This window comes from Alosa sapidissima, chromosome 12 (assembly GCF_018492685.1).
Source record: "Alosa sapidissima isolate fAloSap1 chromosome 12, fAloSap1.pri, whole genome shotgun sequence".
Taxonomy (NCBI): domain Eukaryota; kingdom Metazoa; phylum Chordata; class Actinopteri; order Clupeiformes; family Clupeidae; genus Alosa; species Alosa sapidissima.
This window is the reverse complement of record NC_055968.1, coordinates 31,618,238-31,637,534: the sequence shown is the minus strand read 5'-3', so window position 1 is coordinate 31,637,534 and position 19,297 is coordinate 31,618,238. Positions and strand designations below refer to the sequence as shown.

General features: G+C 48.6%; 2 protein-coding genes across 18 annotated transcripts in view; one reads left to right on the top strand and one right to left on the bottom strand.

The window, feature by feature from the left end:
* myoc (myocilin) overlaps positions 1–6,485 on the top strand; it is a 6,567-nt gene extending 82 nt beyond the window's left edge. Inside the window, exons 1-4 of one of the 2 annotated variants that reach the window (XM_042057889.1) lie at positions 1–1,022; positions 4,307–4,360; positions 4,678–4,776; positions 5,549–6,485. The exon at positions 1–1,022 is cut by the window's left edge and continues 82 nt beyond it. In XM_042057889.1, the coding sequence (XP_041913823.1) occupies positions 500–1,022; positions 4,307–4,360; positions 4,678–4,776; positions 5,549–6,336 (1,464 nt within the window). In that variant the 5' untranslated portion in view covers positions 1–499 and the 3' untranslated portion in view covers positions 6,337–6,485. The remainder of the gene's footprint in view (positions 1,023–4,306; positions 4,361–4,677; positions 4,777–5,548) is intronic. The other variant, XM_042057891.1, reaches the window with a different exon arrangement.
* Positions 6,486–9,035: 2,550 nt separating this feature from the next.
* Positions 9,036–19,297, bottom strand: part of prrc2c (proline-rich coiled-coil 2C) — a 34,336-nt gene continuing 24,074 nt past the window's right edge. For 5 of the 16 annotated variants that reach the window (XM_042057863.1, XM_042057865.1, XM_042057869.1 and 2 more), the window contains exons 23-33: positions 19,080–19,266; positions 18,447–18,644; positions 17,273–17,508; positions 16,591–16,847; positions 16,051–16,285; positions 15,621–15,752; positions 14,738–14,950; positions 14,196–14,299; positions 13,286–13,412; positions 12,189–12,416; positions 9,036–11,565 (exon numbers count right to left, since the gene is read on the bottom strand). In XM_042057863.1, the coding sequence (XP_041913797.1) occupies positions 11,308–11,565; positions 12,189–12,416; positions 13,286–13,412; positions 14,196–14,299; positions 14,738–14,950; positions 15,621–15,752; positions 16,051–16,285; positions 16,591–16,847; positions 17,273–17,508; positions 18,447–18,644; positions 19,080–19,266 (2,175 nt within the window). In that variant the 3' untranslated portion in view covers positions 9,036–11,307. The remainder of the gene's footprint in view (positions 11,566–12,188; positions 12,417–13,285; positions 13,413–14,195; positions 14,300–14,737; positions 14,951–15,620; positions 15,753–16,050; positions 16,286–16,590; positions 16,848–17,272; positions 17,509–18,446; positions 18,645–19,079; positions 19,267–19,297) is intronic. The other 11 variants (XM_042057874.1, XM_042057875.1, XM_042057877.1 and 8 more) reach the window with 9 other exon arrangements.

The window sequence follows — 19,297 nt, the reverse complement described above, 5'->3', positions numbered from 1 at the left end:
AACACCACGAGACAACACCGACCAGATCACAGAAGGAAACGCTTGTTAGGGAGAAATCCGAGGTGAAGGACTGCAGAGAAGAGAGAGAGAGAGAGAGAGAGAGAGAGAGAGAGAGAGAGAGAGAGAGAGAGAGAGAGAGAGAGAGAGAGAGGTCAGGGTGAAGACATTTGGAGGCTCATCACATCAGCTTGGGTTACTGCGGCGTGCCCCAGCGAGGACGGCCGAGAGGAAACAAATTAGTGCCGGCACTTAAGAAGACGCCAAACAGGACGTGTCAACAAGACCCGGAGGAGGAGAGGAAGAGAAAAGAGCAAAACGAGAGGAAGAAGAGAGGGAGAAGAGAGGGAGAAGAGAGGGAGAAGAGAGGGAGAAGAGGAAGGAAGGAGGACAAAGTCAACATCTCATCTCAAGACACGCCTGAAGAAGCAGCTGCCCCGGAATTCACTCTCTGACTCTTGACCAGGTCTGTTGTCCAGCTCCTCACACTCTGTGCTCCAGCATGTTGTCTGTGGCCACTCTGTTGTGTGTCTCCTGCCTGCTCCTGGGGGCCAGGGGGCAGGACCGAACGGCCATGTGGAGGGGGAATGACCGCAGCGGCCGCTGCCAGTACACCTTCACCGTCAACAGCCCCACGGAGGCCAGCTGTCCCACCCAAGCTGGAGGTCCCGAGATGGACGCTCTCAAATCCAGGCTGAGCCTGCTGGAGGTCATGGTGACCCGACTGGCCGGCGGAGAGGCGTCGGGGGCCGTGGGCACCGCTGCAGGTGGACCTGGGGCCGGCGTCGTCCAGCAGCAGCAGCAGCAGCAGCAGCAGAAGCTTCAGGAGGCGTACAGCCAGGCCATGGGGGAGAAAGCCCAGCTCCGCAGGGAGAAGGACAACCTGGACAGGCAGGTGCAGGACCTCCAGAGGAGGCTGGAGGAGTCGCGGCAGGAGGCCGAGAGGCTGAGGAGCCGACCCTGCGTCCAGACGCCGCCGGCGGCCAGCGCTCCGCAGCAGGACAGCGGCCTCCGACCCGCAGGAGGTGAGTACAGGCGACATGATGGGAGGCGTAGGGCGGTCAAAGAATGAACTGGACAAGCCATTAAAGACTGTCTCCTATCCCCAGTGTCTGCACCACTTAAAAAGTCAAGCTACTGGGCTGCATGTGATTGTTTTGCCAAACCCCTCTGCCTGTCCTCAAATATTACCATTTAGCCGTGCATGACAATATTCTCAGCCATGTAATCTTTTCATTGCAACTTATTATCATTAATAAACATGTTATGACGAATATTCTGCTTTTTGTCTAAATTCGTTGATTCCACTTCAATTTGACAGAAGAGTGACATTCTTATCGGTCACAGCCCTATTGTAGTTTCCCCCACTCTTCGATTCTTTGTAAGGACGCACATGCATTCACGCCTCCCCCCCCAAGAGGCAGGCACATGGGTGTGGATAACATTTCATTTGCTCCAGTGCTCTCTCTGTGGTTTTAGTGGCGTAGTATTCACAGTGCAGGAGATGGAGAGAGGGAGTAAAGATAGTAGGAGGGTGGTATTTACTGAGGGGTTCGGGTAGCTGGTGTTTCCTTAAAGGTGTAGGTTTTTGAACGTTCTAAGTTCCGCAACAATTGAAGGTTCTAAAATTCTATGTTGAATTCAATGAACCCAGATATTCTTTAGAACGTTCATTTCTCAACATTCCTGTCACACCAGTGTTAACAGTCGTGTGACAAGGGGAAGTGGGGAATGAGGAAAAGGTGTGTGTGTGTGTGTGTGTGTGTGTGTGTGTGTGTGTGTGTGTGTGTGTGTGTGTTTGTATGTGTGTGTGGGGTGGGGTGGTTGGGGGAGCTTGATTGTAAAACGTAAAGAGGCCCTCATCCAGGGTCTGGTTTACAGGTTTCTAGCACAGCTAACAAACCCTCTGGGAATTCAGGGGAAGGGGGGGGGGATTGTGGGGGGGTTCCTGTGGCAATCAAGGAGAGAAGGGGATGGTGACCTGGTTTGGTAAGGTTAATATGTTTAAGCCCCTCTCTAAACAACTTACAGAACACACACACACACACACACACAGACCCCCCCCCCCCTCCCCGACTCACTTTTGCATTTGACCAGACCTAGACTTCAGCCAGGCGCCATAAGCCCCAGCAACAGGGCTCCCTTCCAACAAATCCTCGTCCTTGATCCCTGATGATGCCTATATGCTTCTTACCCATATATTCCCTTTATGTCCTTGCCCCAACTCAAGCACGTATATCTTCTGTAGTCCCTTGCTTATACATGCACATTCCTCCTGGAGGTTCCCTTTGAATTATAGTTTAGAAACTCGACTGGTCGATATAAATAAACACTAAAGCTCCAAGCCACCACTAAATTTATCTGGTCAGAAAGCGCATTTATATGCCTTCATTGGCTGCCAGCATCTGTTTTGGTCCTCTTGTTGACACCTGCTCTGCAAGGCCCCTCTGAGCAGAGACCCCAGGAGGAGCCATGTGGAGAAAAGATCAAAACGAGAGAGAGGAGGGGGAGAGAGAGGGAGAAAGAGAGAGTGAGAGGAGGGGGAGAGAGAGATCAAGCGAGAGTGAGAGAGGGAGAGAAAAAGAGAGAGCAAGCGAGAGTGTGTGAGAGAGAGAGCAAGAGAGAGAGAGGAGGAAAGGGAGGTAAAGGGAAAAAAACAGCCCACACAAAAACTTTATACTGTTAACAGAGAAGAGGGAAGCACTTGACCAAGCAGAGAATGCGCTCGTCTCCTGGGGCGCCCCTTAAAAACATAAACAGAGCATCTGTCTCTGCGGCGACCCTGTGCTGAGTGGCTGATGAGTTGTCTTTGGCTCCTGGGCGCAAAGGGACCCGTCCACTCCAGCAGAGTGACCAGCAGCGTGGGTCCGAGCGCCGATGTTGGCCACGCTATGGGTGAAACGAGGGGTATGGAAACAGCAGAGCTGTACGTGCAGTATCTCACGTCCCATTTCCAAAACAACCCTTTAAACGCGGATTTATTTACGAATAAATAATTGGACAGCTGGGCACCTTTAAGCACCACATGTGGGGATTCTGCTGAAGTTGCCTCCGAGTAGTTTCCAGACTCGCCAGAACGTTTCTTGGTGTTCTGCCCACACCGTCCCGATAGTCATCCAGGGACGGGGAGCTGGTTAAACACACGTTTGTAAACACACAAACACACATTGTTCTTGGGCCAGTGTGTTTGTGTGTTTGTTCCTTCACGGACAGGGCACTCACGTTTTCCAGTTTCAAAGGGAATTCGAATGCATGGCCTCATCTGCACACATACGCTGTCCATTAGAACAGCAATTTATTTGCCTTTAATGTATACAATCAACTGGTCTGCTTTGGCTCTCTCCAATTCACCTTCCATCTAGTTGGCAGCTGCACCCGATGAACTGCAACTTCCAGATGTTGGCATCTGGCGTCATAATTAAGACTCACAGTAAACCCTTGTAAACACTTTCACACATTAACATTCATTAGTGTCACTGAGATGCTGCTGGCTTTTACATGTTCTGAGGGAGAGTTAAATATTTGGTTTCCGAGCTGTAAACATGAAAATTGATGTAAGGGTTGGACTGAGATGAAACGCTTGTTTCAGGGCAAAGCACTATTTATTTGTGTGCTAGTGTGTGTGTGTGTGTGTGTGTGTGTGCTTCTGTGAAAGGGTTGGAGTGGTTCAGTGGACCTTAGAAGTCATTAGCCCTGACCAGGCCTGACCATGCCACACTAGCTAACACACCACTCCTAATGTATGTAAGCATGTGTGTGTGTATGTGTGTTTTAGGCTGAGGTTGCTGTGGTTGGCACTTTGTTGGGTGGTGGAGGGTGGGTGGGGCTGTGGGAGCCGTGGGTGGGGTAGCAGCACCCACTCCACCGTCCGCTAGACTCCAGCACAGCTGGGAATTTACTCAGTGGGCTTCATTTCCTCCCGCCACATTCCGGCCTGTCAGTGGGGCTCCACCCCCCCCCACCCCCCTCTCCGACCACCTCAAAGATCCAAAGAGTTCCAGGGGGCACAGAGCAACATCATCTTCATCAGACCCACCTGTCCATCTTCGTCCCAGCGCAGTTTTCACCAATTGCCCCCCCCCCAACACACACTCACACCCTCCGTCCACGTTGCTATAGGAACCTGTTGCTTGCATGCCAGATTAGCCAATTACGTCTCGCGCTCCCAGGTGCTTGGTTTTTCATGGTATTTCTTTCTCAGTCATTTTGAAACCATTTTTCACGTATGACAATTGTCATGCTACATGTACAAGAAACCTGGTCAGGCATTCAAGGACATTCCCTTACCCCCTATGTACTTTCTGTTCAGGTCCAAGTGTGCTCTCGCATCTTGTGCCCAGCGGGCAGACTGGCAGTCTAAGAGGTAACCAGCATTAAGCTTTCAAAATATCATAAATCTGAACATCAATCAATGAAACAGTGTGTGCTGCTTTGCATCTCTGCTTTTCCTCCTGGCTGTAAACAAACTACTTAACCTTTGCCAGACTGTCCTTTTGGTGTAGGGGCTTTCCTTCCGATTCTCCATGCATGACAAGCCTTGATTGATGAAGATTAACGAATCCCAACTGTGGAGCTGAGGGCTCAGCATCCTCCAATGCATCTCAATTTACATGAGCTGGCTAGTCAAACTCTCTCTCTTCTCTCTTCTCTCCCCCCCCACCACCCCACCAATCTCCCCAGACCCATCCTGGCATTATGGATCCCCGGGGTATCAAGAGCTCAAGGCAGAGGTGACCGAGGTACCTGTACCAACACCTGCATACATCGAGGTTGGCACAGGTAAGAATGGCACAATATATCCAGCTACACCTTTGTCTAGGGTGCCCTCCAAAAGCACTCGCAGTATAGACCCTTTCAACAATAAAAACAAAAACAATGCTTGAACGTTCTATTTGGTTCCCAATCTACTTCCTCTGCATTAAGATAACATATGGACTGTTAAAACGGAAGCCTTGTGGGGCCAACTATGATGCTGATAATGGAACTCTCTTGAAAGGGTCTATAGTTCCATCTTTTTGACCATATGCCTCAGTGCTGAAAGGGCACATTCCCCTTCCCAGCTCCACTACCATGCCCCCAGTGTCCCCTGAAATGACACGGCCATCTAACCACTACTCCTCTGCTGACAGGACAGGCACATATGAGGGTAAATAGTTAGTCAGGCGTATAAATAGTCTTGTGTATGTTTAGCATCGCGCTCGGCAGGACATGAGGATCATTTGCTGAGACCCTGCTGCTAAACAAACACTGTAACTTTTAGGGTTTTCTCTCCTCGCCCACCCCCCTACCCCACCCCCCTCTGAGCCATGCCAGACCCTCTCCCTTCTCATACCTTCTGGGGGTATTTTGAGCTGTGGCACCAAACACCCCTGATCATTTGCCCTGGCTGGTGAGAAGGGGGCAATGGTGGAGGATGACCCTGACATTTCTCAAACTACACTTCGGGAATATTTTACCTCAGATCCATTCCCTCTGTGTAGGGTAGACTAGTGTTATTCTGTCATAAATGTTGAGGCCTCTCCCCTCCTTAACAGTACGGTGTCTCCATCAGGTTGTGGTGAGCTGGTGGCCATCGGGGAGCCTGTGACCCACCGCAAGGCCGACACCATCGCCGGCAAATACGGCGTGTGGATGCAGGACCCCGAGGCGGTGGCACCGTACGGCGCGGGCATGGTGTGGCGCATCGACACAGTGGGCTCGGAGGTGCGGCAGCTCTTTGGCTACGAGGACACGGACCAGTTGGCGCGCGGCTACCCCACCAAGGTCCTGCTGCTGCCCGAGGCCGTAGAGAGCACTGGCGCCACCATGTACCGCGGCTCACTCTACTACCAGCGCCGGCGCAGCCGCACTCTGCTGCGCTACGACCTGTCGTCGGAGAGCATCGCCGCCCGCCGCGACCTGCCGCACGCCGGCTTCCACGGGCAGTTCCCCTACTCGTGGGGCGGCTACACCGACATCGACCTGGCCGTGGACGAGCAGGGCCTCTGGGCCATCTACAGCACCAACAAGGCCAAGGGGGCCATCGTCATCGCCAAGCTGGACCCACACAGCCTGGAGGTGCTCAAGACCTGGGAGACCAACATCCGCAAGGTCACGGCGGCCAACGCCTTCATGATATGTGGCCGACTGTACACAGTGGCCAGTTACACGGCGGCGGAGACCACCATCAACTACACCTTCGACACGGCCACCAGCCAAGGCAAGGCTCTGTCGGTGCCGCTAAAGAACAAGTACCGCTACAACAGCATGATAGACTACAACCCGGTGCAAAGGAAGCTGTTTGCCTGGGACAACTACCACATTGTTTCCTACGACGTCCGACTGGGCAGGCAGCAGTAGAGGGCATGAATCTCCCTAGATGACAGGTCACACATCCACAACAGTGATACATTAGTACAGTAGTGTGCAGCAGGCATAGTGTACAGCAATACGCCCTGAAAAAGCAAACCATACACAAAAAGTCACACATCATTACAGACCAAGTATGTCACAAAATACATACTAAAATATATATTAAGTAGTATTAATAATATTAGATAAATATGAATATTTAAATAACAAAGACCAAATTTAAATAAACAAAGTATACATTACTGATTTCAAGTCAGCCCCAGGATGAATATTTCTACACCACACTTGCTGGATGGTTAAAGGAATTATCCGGAGTAAAATGCACTTTAGATCAATTTACGGATCATTGGGAGTACATACGTTCATGTACCATGTAGTGTGGAGTAACACGCTCTGGAAATTCACAATTTCGTTGCCGTTTTTAAAAAACAAAAAAAAACAAAATCATAGTCCAGTCCATACAACTTCATTTCAATTTCGAAAGAAATAGTGGACTATGGTTTTTTTTTAAACGAAATTGTGAATTTCCAGAGCGTGTTACTCCACTCGACAATCGACTCCTACGGACTTTCCCCTAAAGATGCCAGCTGCAGCAGCAACATTTCCAGAAAGGTACTGGCTTGATGAAATTCATTCTGGACTCTCTATCTGACCACATAAAGACCTCGGGATACTTCGGTTTGGCTTTAGGGACCCTCTACTCACTACCACGTAAGTGTAATGTTGTTTGGAACTGTAGAAGAGGTATAAAAATAGCGTTTTGTAGCGGCGAAATGACTTGCCCTGGTCACTTCCAGGCTAACGAGTTTTGACTAAAAACGGTAAAATCGAACTTTCTCAAAACACATCCAAATGACATGATTTTGATGTCAACTCAACTTATGTACTCCCAATCATCCGTAAATTGATCTAAAGTGCATTTTACTCCGGATAATTCCTTTAAGCTTGTGAGAGTGTGTTGTGTACTAACATACCCCTTAGTAAGTAGGCTACTATGTTAGTCGGATGTCTGGTTTGTGTGCTAATATGTTTGTTTTTGAAAGTGTATAGTAGTGAGTGTGGTGCCCCCTGCAGGCGATTTGTGTCAGTGGGAATTTTAATTTTTCTCTCTCGGTGGCACGGTCCACATAAAGAACATTTCAAGAAAAAAATATTTTTCTACTTTTGCTTGTAAATCTTTTGTTTTGTTTGAGTTTTCTTATGTGGCACTGAAAAGGGATTTGAGAGGGTAAGGAACAAAACACATATCTTTTTTTAAAAAAAATCCTAAAGAACAATACATTTGTTACTGTAGGACAAAATGCACAAATATCTGGCAAAGGAAACATAGTTGGAAGCAAGTGTCTCCCACCACACAAACATAAATGTCAGCTTCTTCCTCTCTCAAATCCTGCAAAAATGTTTATTTTATGATAATCTATCTATACAATTATGATGAGACTGCTTTATGCCTCTTGTTGTATTTCAAGCATAAATTATGTACAAATGCATTAAATAAAGATTTTCCTTACCATGCCAATGATGACTCTGTCTATATCTAGTTTCACAGTGCCTAATAAGACTCGTGCCCCAGGTGGTCAGAAATAATGACTATTAAGTGTTCATAAAACATACTGACTTTCTATAGGCTACTGAACAAAATTATACAACACTTAAGTAGTCTATATCTTTTGTAGTAAAAGACATAGGATATAAAAGGCTTAGTTTTGTGCACACATCTTCACCTTTGCCAAGATAATACAGCATCTGATTATCCTGGGAGAACCCAGGTGTGGCTTATCAGACCATGCTGATTAAAAGCATAAAGGCACAGACGTGCCTTGGACTGGTTGCAATAACAGACTGCTCCTAAATGTAGTTTTTAATCACACAACACAATGCCACTGATGTCTTTGTTTGCTGACTGATGGCAATAATGTCCACCAGATCTGTTGCCTGAATGACAACTGAATGAAAAGAGGAAGTGCTCTCCTACATGTATTTTACCATAAATAAATAAATAATCAATTTATACATATTTATTATAATTATTTAGAAATATATCCTTTGAGTGCATGTAGGTTGTAGATCATTTATGTCAGCTAATAAAAACCTAACATGTTTATTCAGTATAAATCTATACATAATATAAATAAATATATAAATCTCATATTAATACCTGTTGGATAAAATGTGTGTATGGTATACCTTGGATAACAAGGTGTGCCAAATGCCTAGCCTTTAACTATTTAAAACCTACACAATAACATCTTTTTTCAGCATAGAAAGCTTCAGGGGTTTTCCTGGCGTCATCCTCTCTCCCCAGACGTCCGCATCTGATGTCACCACTCGGCAGTCCCAGCCTGGGTAATTGTAGTGCAGTGGCTACTCATTAGCTGGGTCTGATTGTGATTGCTGTGGGTTTTGGTACAGGATAGAGGATAAACACTACAATCAAGATGGCATAGAGGATTACGGTGCCATTCATTCGTTCACAGACCAACCCTTACATGAATCCAAGACGCAGTCAATTTCACCAGAGCTATACAAAGCGGAAACAAGCACTTGTGTTTTGAGTGTTGGCTCCGTCACATGAATATTTACGATATATGAAGCATTTCAAACGAAAGGCCTTTCTGTGTAGCATCAGTAGGAGAATGCTGATGTGAGCAAAAATTAGATTAGTATCTTAGTAAAAGAGACGGGTGTTCTTTTAACAGCATATTATTTTATTAGTTTCTGTAACCAAAACAAGAGAATGTAAATAAGACTTACATATTTTAATACAGCGATTTAACCCCTGTACAAGTAAAACAAAAAAAGGAAAAAAAAAAAAAAAAAAAAGGAAAAAAAAAGAATCAAACCAATCACTACCCCTCCATCCACCACCCTTCCACCTGTTGCATTTTCTCGTTCCCACTGTGGGTGTGGGAGGCCTAGCCAAATCACTACAAGGGGAGCGCGTAGCGCCCCTTTTATGACGAGCTCTCCGTTGCCGTCAGCAACGCAGGACTAACGAGGCGGAGGGGGGTGGGCGGGAGAGGCCAGGCCAGAAGTCTCGTCACAACAGAAAATAAGTCCTTTTTTTTTGCTCAAAACACACTTTTCACCCTTCAGTCTTGTGGGTGCTAACTTTCTCTTTATCATTTTTAATCAAATGTCGCTCTCTCTCACTCCTGTTGCATTATCCCACAAGCTGATGTTTTATCTAATCAAAACAAAACTAAACAAAAACAAGGATAAATCAAAGTCTTGACTGCTTGCCCTAAGCCTTGACCCTTGACCCATTAGGCATCTGATTTGTTTTGTCGGGAGGGCCAAGATCCGGCTTTTCAACACGGCCAGCAGCATGGTTGGGTGTAGCGTCGTGGGGGCACAGTTAAGGTGAGAGAACACTAGGATCGGTGGAGGGTGAGAGAGCAGCACATGTGTGTGTGTGTGTGACAAATGACTTTTTTTTTTCACTCGTTCTCATCACCACTGGCCCGTGAGCCAACAGGAGTATGGGGATTCTTGACACCCTAATAACCGTTTAACAAAATGAAATGAAGGAAAAGACAAAAAAAATCAAATAAAAAAAAATCAAAATCACAGGATGCTTTAACTTCCTGTTTATTGAGCTGATCTGTAATCGAGTTCATTAAGAGTGTTCTAAAGGATGCATGTCGGGGGTGACCCAGCATTGCCTAAACCTTTGGCTAAAGGTAAGATATCTTTCTCTTGCCCGCACACACACACACACACACCTCTTCATTTTCAAGCAAAACCACTACGGAGCAGAAGGCAGGAGAAAGGGTTCGCAGTGGAGACTGCAAATCATCATTCCACTAAACCAAATCACTTTAATGGCTGCGATTTCACATTTTTCCTTACCAGGAAGAGGAAAAAAGAAACTGCTTTTTAAAAACAAGCTCCTGGTTACTGCTCGTTTTGAACTCCTGGATGTCTGTGTGTGTATGTGTGTGTGTGTGTATTGTGTGTGTTAAAACTATTACACAATAAGAATGTAGGAGCATACATGTAGGTGCCTGGGTGGAGGCATGCGTGTGTGTGTGTGTGTGTGTGTGCATGTGTGTGTGTTTTGTGAATAGGACTTCTTCCCTCTCGCCCTTTTCAGCATGTGATCAACTGCACAGCTTAAAGGGAAAAAAAGGGAGGGCAAGAAACAACAACAAAACAACTACAGTGACGTCTATTTTAAATAAGACTGGCTGCTTGACTACTACAAGGAAACTTTTTAACAGAAACAGCAGCCTTCCCCTCCCGCCCTTGTACAGGGGATTCTCTTCGAGGGGGTGAAGGGGAAAAGAAAGTGAATGCAAAAGATGGGAAGGAAAATCAATTTCGATATGACAATCATGAACAGCAGCAAATTGACTTCTTTTTTCATCTCTGCTCCAAACTTTCACTTCACACACTCTCTCACACACACACACACACATTAACAGGTGGGTGTGTAGTGCTAGTCACCTCTAGATGCGAGGCAACAGGACCTTGCGAGCAAAGAGGCAGATCTCCATTGTGGGAGGGTAGGGTTGGAGAGGAGAGGAGAGGAGATGGAGTAAAGGAGAGGAGAGGAGATGGAGGAGAGGAGAGGAGATGAGAGGAGATGGAGGAAAGGAGAAAGGAGAGGAGAGCAAGACTAGGATGGTGCACGCACACCGTACCCCTCAGAGAGAGAAATAAAAATCAAGCTCATTTAAAGAAACAAATGAAGAAAAAGATGATGTGCAGCACCCCAAAACCCAAACCACCCCCCTGCCCCCCATTCTAACCCCTTCCCCATCTCTCTACAGGGTGTGAGGTGAGGGGGGTGCGTGGGCGTGTTTGCGTGTAGAATTTCTTCTTCTCTAGATCCACGTATGCCATCTAATCTGTCCATTCCATTCATCAATCCGTCTGGCTGTCAGTCCAACCCTCCCTGGTGGCTGGGGGCAGACAAGAGGCCGCATGGCCAGGCGTCGGGGCGTAGGGGGCGCACTACTTGCCCTCCTCTGGCTTGATGGACTGTGGCTTGATGGGTCCGGTCCGTATGGGCTTGGCCGCGCTCATGGCGGTGGGCTTGTCGGCGTCGGAGCGCTCCGGCGGGCCGCCCTGGTGGTTGGGCGCCACGCTGTCCACAGGCTTGCCACCGGCCTCCATCCGGACCACGGGCTTGCTGACGGCGGCCTTCAACTGCTGCTGCTGCTCCGAGAAGAACTTGTGGGTGGACTGCAGTACCTCAGCTCGCTGCTTAGCCTGGGAAAGGGACGAGGCCAAGTAGTTTATGAGAAATCAGTACAATTATACTGTATGCTTACTGTACTTAAATACTTACTAGTACAAATGGGTACCTAAACGTGAGCAATGATGGCAACAATAGTAACTTGTGTTCCAAACCAATCGCTATACAGGATGGCCTGTGATGTAGTGCATTTTAGAAAAACATTGACAAAAAAAAAAAAGAACAAAAAAAAAGAGAAAGAAAACAGCATCAAAACCTCACATCTCTTCACACTTCACAAAACTTCACGCTTTGATGGAAGCCACCCATTTTTCTTACAGTTTTCATCCAGGTTTTGATTAAGGTTGGGATCACATTGGCCAACGGCAAGCGGCAGCAAGAAGCGTAATGCAACGCTCAGACCATAATAAGTTCTATCTCGTTCCTAAGCAACACAAACGGTTTGCCTAAACTGACAATTGAATACGCTCGCGTTGCGCTTTGAAAGTTGAACCAAGTTCAACGCTCAGCTTGTTCAACGCTAGAGGTACGCCAGCGCTGCCACCGTTCCGCTGCCAAACATTAGAGAACAATAGGAAACCTGCCGCTGGCCAGTGTGATTCCCGCTTAATGCTGGATGTGTGCTTGCTCATCTCACCTTGAGGTCCTGCTCTGCGGCCTTCATGGCGGCCTGGGAGCCCCGTGGGGCCATGGGAGGTCCAGGGGGCCCCCTGGGGGGGTGCTGGGGCCGGGGGTGAGGCATCAGGCCGGTGTTCATGGAGGGTGACACCAGGGGCCCCATAGGGTTCCGCTGCATCCCTCCAGGGAAGGAGTTGGAGTGGCCAGGCCGCACGAGAGGAGACACCAGGTTGGGCTGAGACAGAATCTGGGCGTAGCGGAGGGGAGACAGGAAAAGAAAATAAGTAACAACAACAACAACAACAACAACAACAACAACAACAACCCCCTCCTTAGCACTACTGAGAGGGCGTTGCTCTGCCGAGCACGAGGAATTGTGCCAGTAGCATCGCCGGTTCGAATCCGGCTTGATGCCGTGACTGCCGTCGTCACGCAGTCTCCCGTTATTAGGGGCAGCCGTGGCCTACTGGTTAGCGCTTCGGACTTGTAACCGGAGTAACCAGTAGGCACGGCTGAAGTGCCCTTGAGCAAGGCACCTAACCACTCACTGCTCCCCGAGCGCCGCTGTTGTTGCAGGCAGCTCACTGCGCCGGGATTAGTGTGTGCTTCACCTCACTGTGTGCCGAGTGTGTTTCACTAATTCACGGATTGGGATAAATGCAGAGACCAAATAAGTATATATACACTTATACTATACAACAACAACAACGTGACCCACAAACAGAAATGTAAAAGTCCGCTTTCAGAAAGTAAAAGTCCTGCCATGTATTGGTCCTGCCTGTGCACTTAGCACAGGCGATTTCACTGATTAGAGGATGTACCTGGCTTAAGAGTTGTGCTGATGAGAATCAGCTGATTAAAGTGAATGGTTGGAACAGAAATGTGGCAGGACTTTCACATCTCTGCAGGAGAGTGTGTGTGTGTGTCAGCTCCTTGGCTGCAGCAGCGTGTGTGTGTGTGTGTGTGTGCGCGCGTGCTGTGTGTGAGGTGGTAGGCTGCAGCAAAGTGTGTGGGTGCTGTGAGTCAGCTCCTCGACAGCAGTGTGTGTGTGTGTATGCTATATGTAAGCTCCTTGACTGCAGCAGTGTGTGTGTGGGTGCTCCACTCCTCGCTCACCTGTGGGTTGAACTGGCCGGGGAAGGGCTGGGCGATGCGCATTCCGCCGGAGCCCGACTGGAACTGCTTCTGGTACAGCATGCTGTTCATCTTACTGGACTGGCTGCTGGGGCTGGTCGAACTCGCCCTGTCAACAACACCATCAACGTTACATTTACTGCCTTTAATTCCACTGTCAACAACACCACCATCAAAGCTACATTTACTGTCTTTAATTCCACCGTCAACAACACCATCAACGTTACATTTACTGCCTTTAATTCCACTGTCAACAATACCACCATCAAAGCTACATTTACTGCCTTTAATTCCACCGTCAACAACAACACCATCAAAGTTACATTTACTGCCTTTAATTCCACTGTCAACAACACAACCATCAAAGCTACATTTACTGTCTTTAATTCCACCGTCAACAACAACAACACCATCAAAGTTACATTTACTGCCTTTAATTCCACTGTCAACAACACCACCATCGAAGCTACATTTACTGTCTTTAATTCCACTGGCAGTGAAAAACAAACATATTCCCAAAAGCTTCATGGGTACAGGTTTATATGCTTACAGGCAGGCTACACTAGACACGCAACTGAAGCGACCCGTTCCCAGAGTGTCTGCTACAACAATTAGATTCCAATATAATCAATGGAACTGGCTACACCAGACGTGATTGCGGTGCGTACATCTAAGTTGAAAACTAGTTTTACACGCTGTGAACGGAGCGCTTTAATTGCACACCTAGTGTAGCGCAGCTGCTGGAATTGGAATATGCAGGGAATTCAGATCTGATCTAAGAAACCTGTTCAGTACATGTTAATGGCTCACTGTGCTCTGCAGAATGAAATCTCTATGTACATAATGTATGTGGTGTGTGTGCGCACACACACTCTCACACACACAGACACACCTGTAAGGGCTGGAGGTGGGCGTAGTGCTTCGTGCGCTGACAGGGGGCGTTCCGGGCTTGACGTCCATTCCACTGCCAAACAGCTTCAGGTCCATCTCACACACCTGCACACAAGAGTAAAGCAGTCAGAGACAAGGTGAGTAAAGCAGTCAGGGACAAGGTGAGTAAAGCAGTCAGGGACAGCAGTCAGGTGAGTATGCATTCATACTTGTGACAGGTGTGGCACGGAAGGCGGCCTCACCGTCTAAACATCATCCAATAAATTTGGAACCAGAGTGTGACATCTTATTTTTAAGTTTATTACCAAAGGTCAGCACCTCCTTAATAATGCTTTGTTGTGCGTTACTCTCGGTCAATAACGCGATAACTGCGATGATAATGAGAAGGTGTGTGTGTGCTACAGTATATGTAAGCTCCTTGACTGCAGCAGTGTGTGTGTGTGGGTGCTCCACTCCTCACTTACCTGTGGGTTGAACTGGCTGGGGAAGGGAAGGGAAGGGCTGGGTGTGGGTGTGGGTGTGTGTGTGTGTGTGTGTGTGTACCTTGCTCGAGGGGGGCATCATGCTGTGAGTGTGAGTGTTCTGTCCGATGAGGCCGCGGTAGCTCTGGTTGGTGGGGGGCTGGCGGCTCAGGCTGGGCGGCTGCGCTTGCGGAGGCGTCGGGGGCAGAGACTGCGGCAGGGCCAGGAGAGGCTGCCCACCACCGGAGCCAAAGTTGGGCAGAGACAGCTGAGAGCCTGGCAGAGGCACCGTCACCTGAACATAGCAGCAGTTATGGAAGATGAAGTGGACTGTTTGTATGCTGAAGGTTTGTTGCGCACCAAACCTTTAACAGTTTTGTTTTTTGTGTACTGTAGGCCGATGGTGCCAGCGTTAAATGACACCGAAGAGTATTTTCTTTGGAACTAAGTAAACAACTGCATTTAAAACCTTCCAAGACAGACGTGTTTGCTGTACTTCCAAAAAAGATTTGGTACGAGTTAACTGTACACATTTCATTTCACTGTTTGTTATTAAACTAGCTACACTAGACATGCCCCTTGGAAATCGGAATCGGAAGCCGGGCAGGGGCATCACTGGACCGGTGTTAGCCAGGCAGGGACATCACTAGACCACTAGCACGTGCCCCAGTAAATAAGTTAAGGTGTTTAACAAGCTCCTGTTGACTCTTTGGCAGCATATCATCATCATCATCATCATATTGGACTGTGCTCCTGTATAGACCCTTTCAAGAGAGTTCCATTATCAGCATCATAGTTGGCCCCACAAGGCTTCCGTTTTAACATTCCATATGTGATCTTAATGCAGAGGAAGTAGATTGGGGCCCAAATGGAACGTTCAAGCATTGTTTTTGTTTTTATTGTTGAAAGGGTCCATATTTATGGGTCTAGTGACACGCCGGTCTGCATCTGCGTCTTCCACAAACCTGCTGTAGTCCGGAGCTGGGGCTCTGCGTAGAGCTGTAGTAGCTGTTCTGGGTGTGCTGCTGCTGCTGCATCTGACCCGAGTACAGATTTGAGTGCTGGCTCATCCCCTGACGCGCCTGGCACAAAGCAAACAATAAACGGACAAACAAAACAAAACACTACATTACAAACAGACTACACAAGACAAGCAATCAGCTTCCTCGAGAGTGGCTCAGCTCCAAACCCACACCCAAATGCCTCACAAACACAACTAAACGAAATCATGGAAATGCAGCCAGCATATGTTAAGAGAAGGTGAAGTCATAAAGGACATGGGCAATACCCTGTTACTGGTTTCACAGAGGTAAATGGAATGTTCAGTCTGAATAGGTGAATGGAGTGTTCGGTCTGACCAGGTGAATGGAGTGTACAGACATAACGCACTGATACCTGTAGGAGGTGTGTGTCGATGAGCTGTGAGCCGCCCATGCCGGAGGGCTGGTTGAGCTGCGGCTCGAACAGGATGGGGATGTGCTGGGTGTTGGAGGTCTGCTGGAAGGCCAGGCTGGACTGAGGCTTGCCCAGGTCCGGGGGCTGCACCCCAGGGTAGCTGTGCAGTGCCGTGCCAGACAGCATCATGGGGGACGGCTGGGACAGGCTGCTCTGCATGAAAGCCTGCTGGGACCTACAGTAGGGCGATTACGTGGGGTAGAGGAAGAATGGGAATATGATGGGGTTGGGTCACCAACTCACTGTATCAGGTTTGACAAAAATGTTGTCACTTAAGATCTTTTCCAGTCAGTTAACATCTGCGCCAATCGTTCACAGCAAACAACGTTCAGGTGTCTAAAGGAGTGTGACTCTCTCTCTGCGTACGATTGTGAGTATATGTGCATGTGAGTGTGCACACACACACACACACACACATATATATGCGTGTGGTGTGTGCGCGCGTTTGTGCGTGTGTGTGCATGCATGCGTGTGCTGTACCTGTAGGGCTGTATGGAGGAGCCGAAGAGGTCCTGTGGCTGGGAGACAGGGGGGCCAGCGCTGAGGCCCAGCTGAGGCTGATGTTGGTGCTGATGCTGGTGCTGATGTTGGTGTTGATGCTGATGTTGATGTTGGTGTTGATGTTGGTGTTGATGTTGATGCTGGGGTTGGCCCTGCAGGGGGGCGTAGATGGGGATTGGGATCTGCTGCACGGCCGTTGGCTGGGCGGGGGGAAACCGAGCCATCAGATTAGGGATCTGTATGTCGTTTCCAGTTGTACACAAGAACGAAGTTTAATTTATTTTGCTTTTGGCTTAGGGACCTCCCACAGTGTCCCATCAACAAACAAAGCCGAATTAATTACACACAACATGACACAGGACACAACAGCATTGCAGGATTGGCTCAAGACAGCTGCAACTTGTGCCACAGGCTATCCCCAGGATCCATAAAGGCACTCCTTCACAGTACAGTATGTGCTGTCCGCAAGCCAATCATTCAACAATCTAGCTTAATCAAGATAACAGCAAAGAATATAAACACAAAGATAGAGATATCTGTACATTGTTATTGAACAGTGAACATAGAGAATTTACACATAAGGCATGTATAAACACGACAAAAACACAACAATGTAATGCAAAATGTGTAAATAAAATGTGACTCCAGTGTGTAAGCTGACCGAGTATTTGGGCATGGTGGCAGCTGCAGACATGAGCAGCTGGGTCTGGGCCTGGGCACTGGAATATGGGTCCCGTGTGGAAAGCATGCTTGGGGATGAGCTGGCTGGTCCAGGGGGGTGGTGTACCTGCGAGAGGCCAGGTTGGTAGCCCTGCGAGGGGGGAGCCAGGCGTGGGTGTGGCGGGTTGAACAGGTGACCAGTGTCCATGTAGAACGCTGGGATCTGGGCTGCAGAACCTACAGCGAAAGGAGGAGGAGGGGGTGGGTGGGGTGGGGGTGGAAAACAAGCGCATACCACATTAGATTCAAGAACAACAGGAAGGTAACTTCTAATGAAATGATCCACAACACCAGAATCAGTACTGCTGAAATAACTGGTCCACTAATGTCAGGGCAAGCCATTTCCACGAAACTTCCCTACAGCAGCTCTGAAGAACATGAGGGAGCATGACAACAGAACACTTCCAACCACAACAGAACATGGGGGAGCATGACAACAGAACACTTCCAACCACAACAGAACATGGGGGAGCATGACAACAGAACACTTCCAACCACAACAGAACATGGGGGAGCATGACAACAGAACACTTCCAACCACAACAGAACATGGGGGAGCATGACAACAGAACACTTCCAACCACAACAGCGCCACAATTTTACTGGAGCTGCTCATCACTTCAGAGTCATGATTTATGATGGGTGGACCTGTGCCACTTTTGTCAAACATTCTCTATGTGTGTCATGTGTCCCTGGGCGTCCCCTGCTGTTCTGTACCTTGGCCTACATTCCCATCAAAGCAGCCCAGCCCAGCGAGAGGGAGAGCGTCAGCTCCCCAACACAGGCCTCATTAGGAGCTGCACTGGGGAGCACTCAGCCTGGTACCGGCTTTCATCTGGGGGACAGGAGGCACCACCTTCTGAGACATGAGCTCTCTAAGCTACCATCACAAAGCCAGGGAGGAGTGTGTGTGTGGTGCAGATTGAGAGAGAGAGTTATGGAGGATAGGTAGAGCAGAGAGAAAAAGAGCAAGAGAGAGAGAAAGAAAAAGAGCAAGAGAGAGAGAGAGAGAGAGAGAGAGAGAGAGAGAGAGAGAGAGAGAGAGAGAGAGAAAAAAAGAGCAAGAGAGAGAGAAAGAGAATATCTGAATGGGCGCAGAGTAGGGGGGACTTCACCTGCTGCAGACTGGGAGACGAACACCTGCGGTGTCTGCTGCTGCTGTTGCTGGGGCAACAGGGAAGGCACGCAGCCCAGCTGGGAGAAGTTGCTACTGCCCACCTGCAGCTGCTGGGGCTTCACCTTGCAGATGTTGGGAGGGTCCGAGGCCGAGGTGGTCTTAGTGCTCAGGGAGGAAGTTGTGTACGTAGCCGATCCTGGAGGAGGAGAGGGAGGAAATCCACATCAGCACCTCCTACACTACGTGTACATATATATGTATACACACACACACTGTGGACCCTAACTTTTAATTGACAATGTTGAGCAATGAGCGAACTGACTCACACATGAACAGAACTAAAGCAGTCATGTGGCCATGTGGGAGCATTGCACTGGCCTAGTCATGTTGATGCTTATGGAATTAGCTCATATAATTAGATCATGTAATTAGCTCATATAATTAGATCAACATTGACATTACAAAGCTTTGCTTTAGTTTACGTTTAAGCCCAATGTGAACAATATACAGCAATAGTTCTGCAGTGGTAGGGAAGTTTTAAGTCTTAAGTTGACAGGGGTGGGAGTACCGGATAGGGAGGTGGGTTGGGGGGGGTGAGGTGGAGGAGTACCTGAGGGAGGTGGGGGAGTACCTGATAGGGAGGTGCTGGGCGTGACTGAGGCCACGGGGATCTGAGGCATGGAGGCGCTGGAGAAGGAGCTGAAGGAGGCGCTGCCGGCTCCTCCTCCGCTGGTGATGGGGGAGGCCGAGGAGGTCACGGGCGAGCTCTTCTCCACCAGGCTGGGCGAGTTCTCCCACGCCTTGCGCGCCGACTCCATCTGAGATACGCAGACACCACAGCACAGGAGA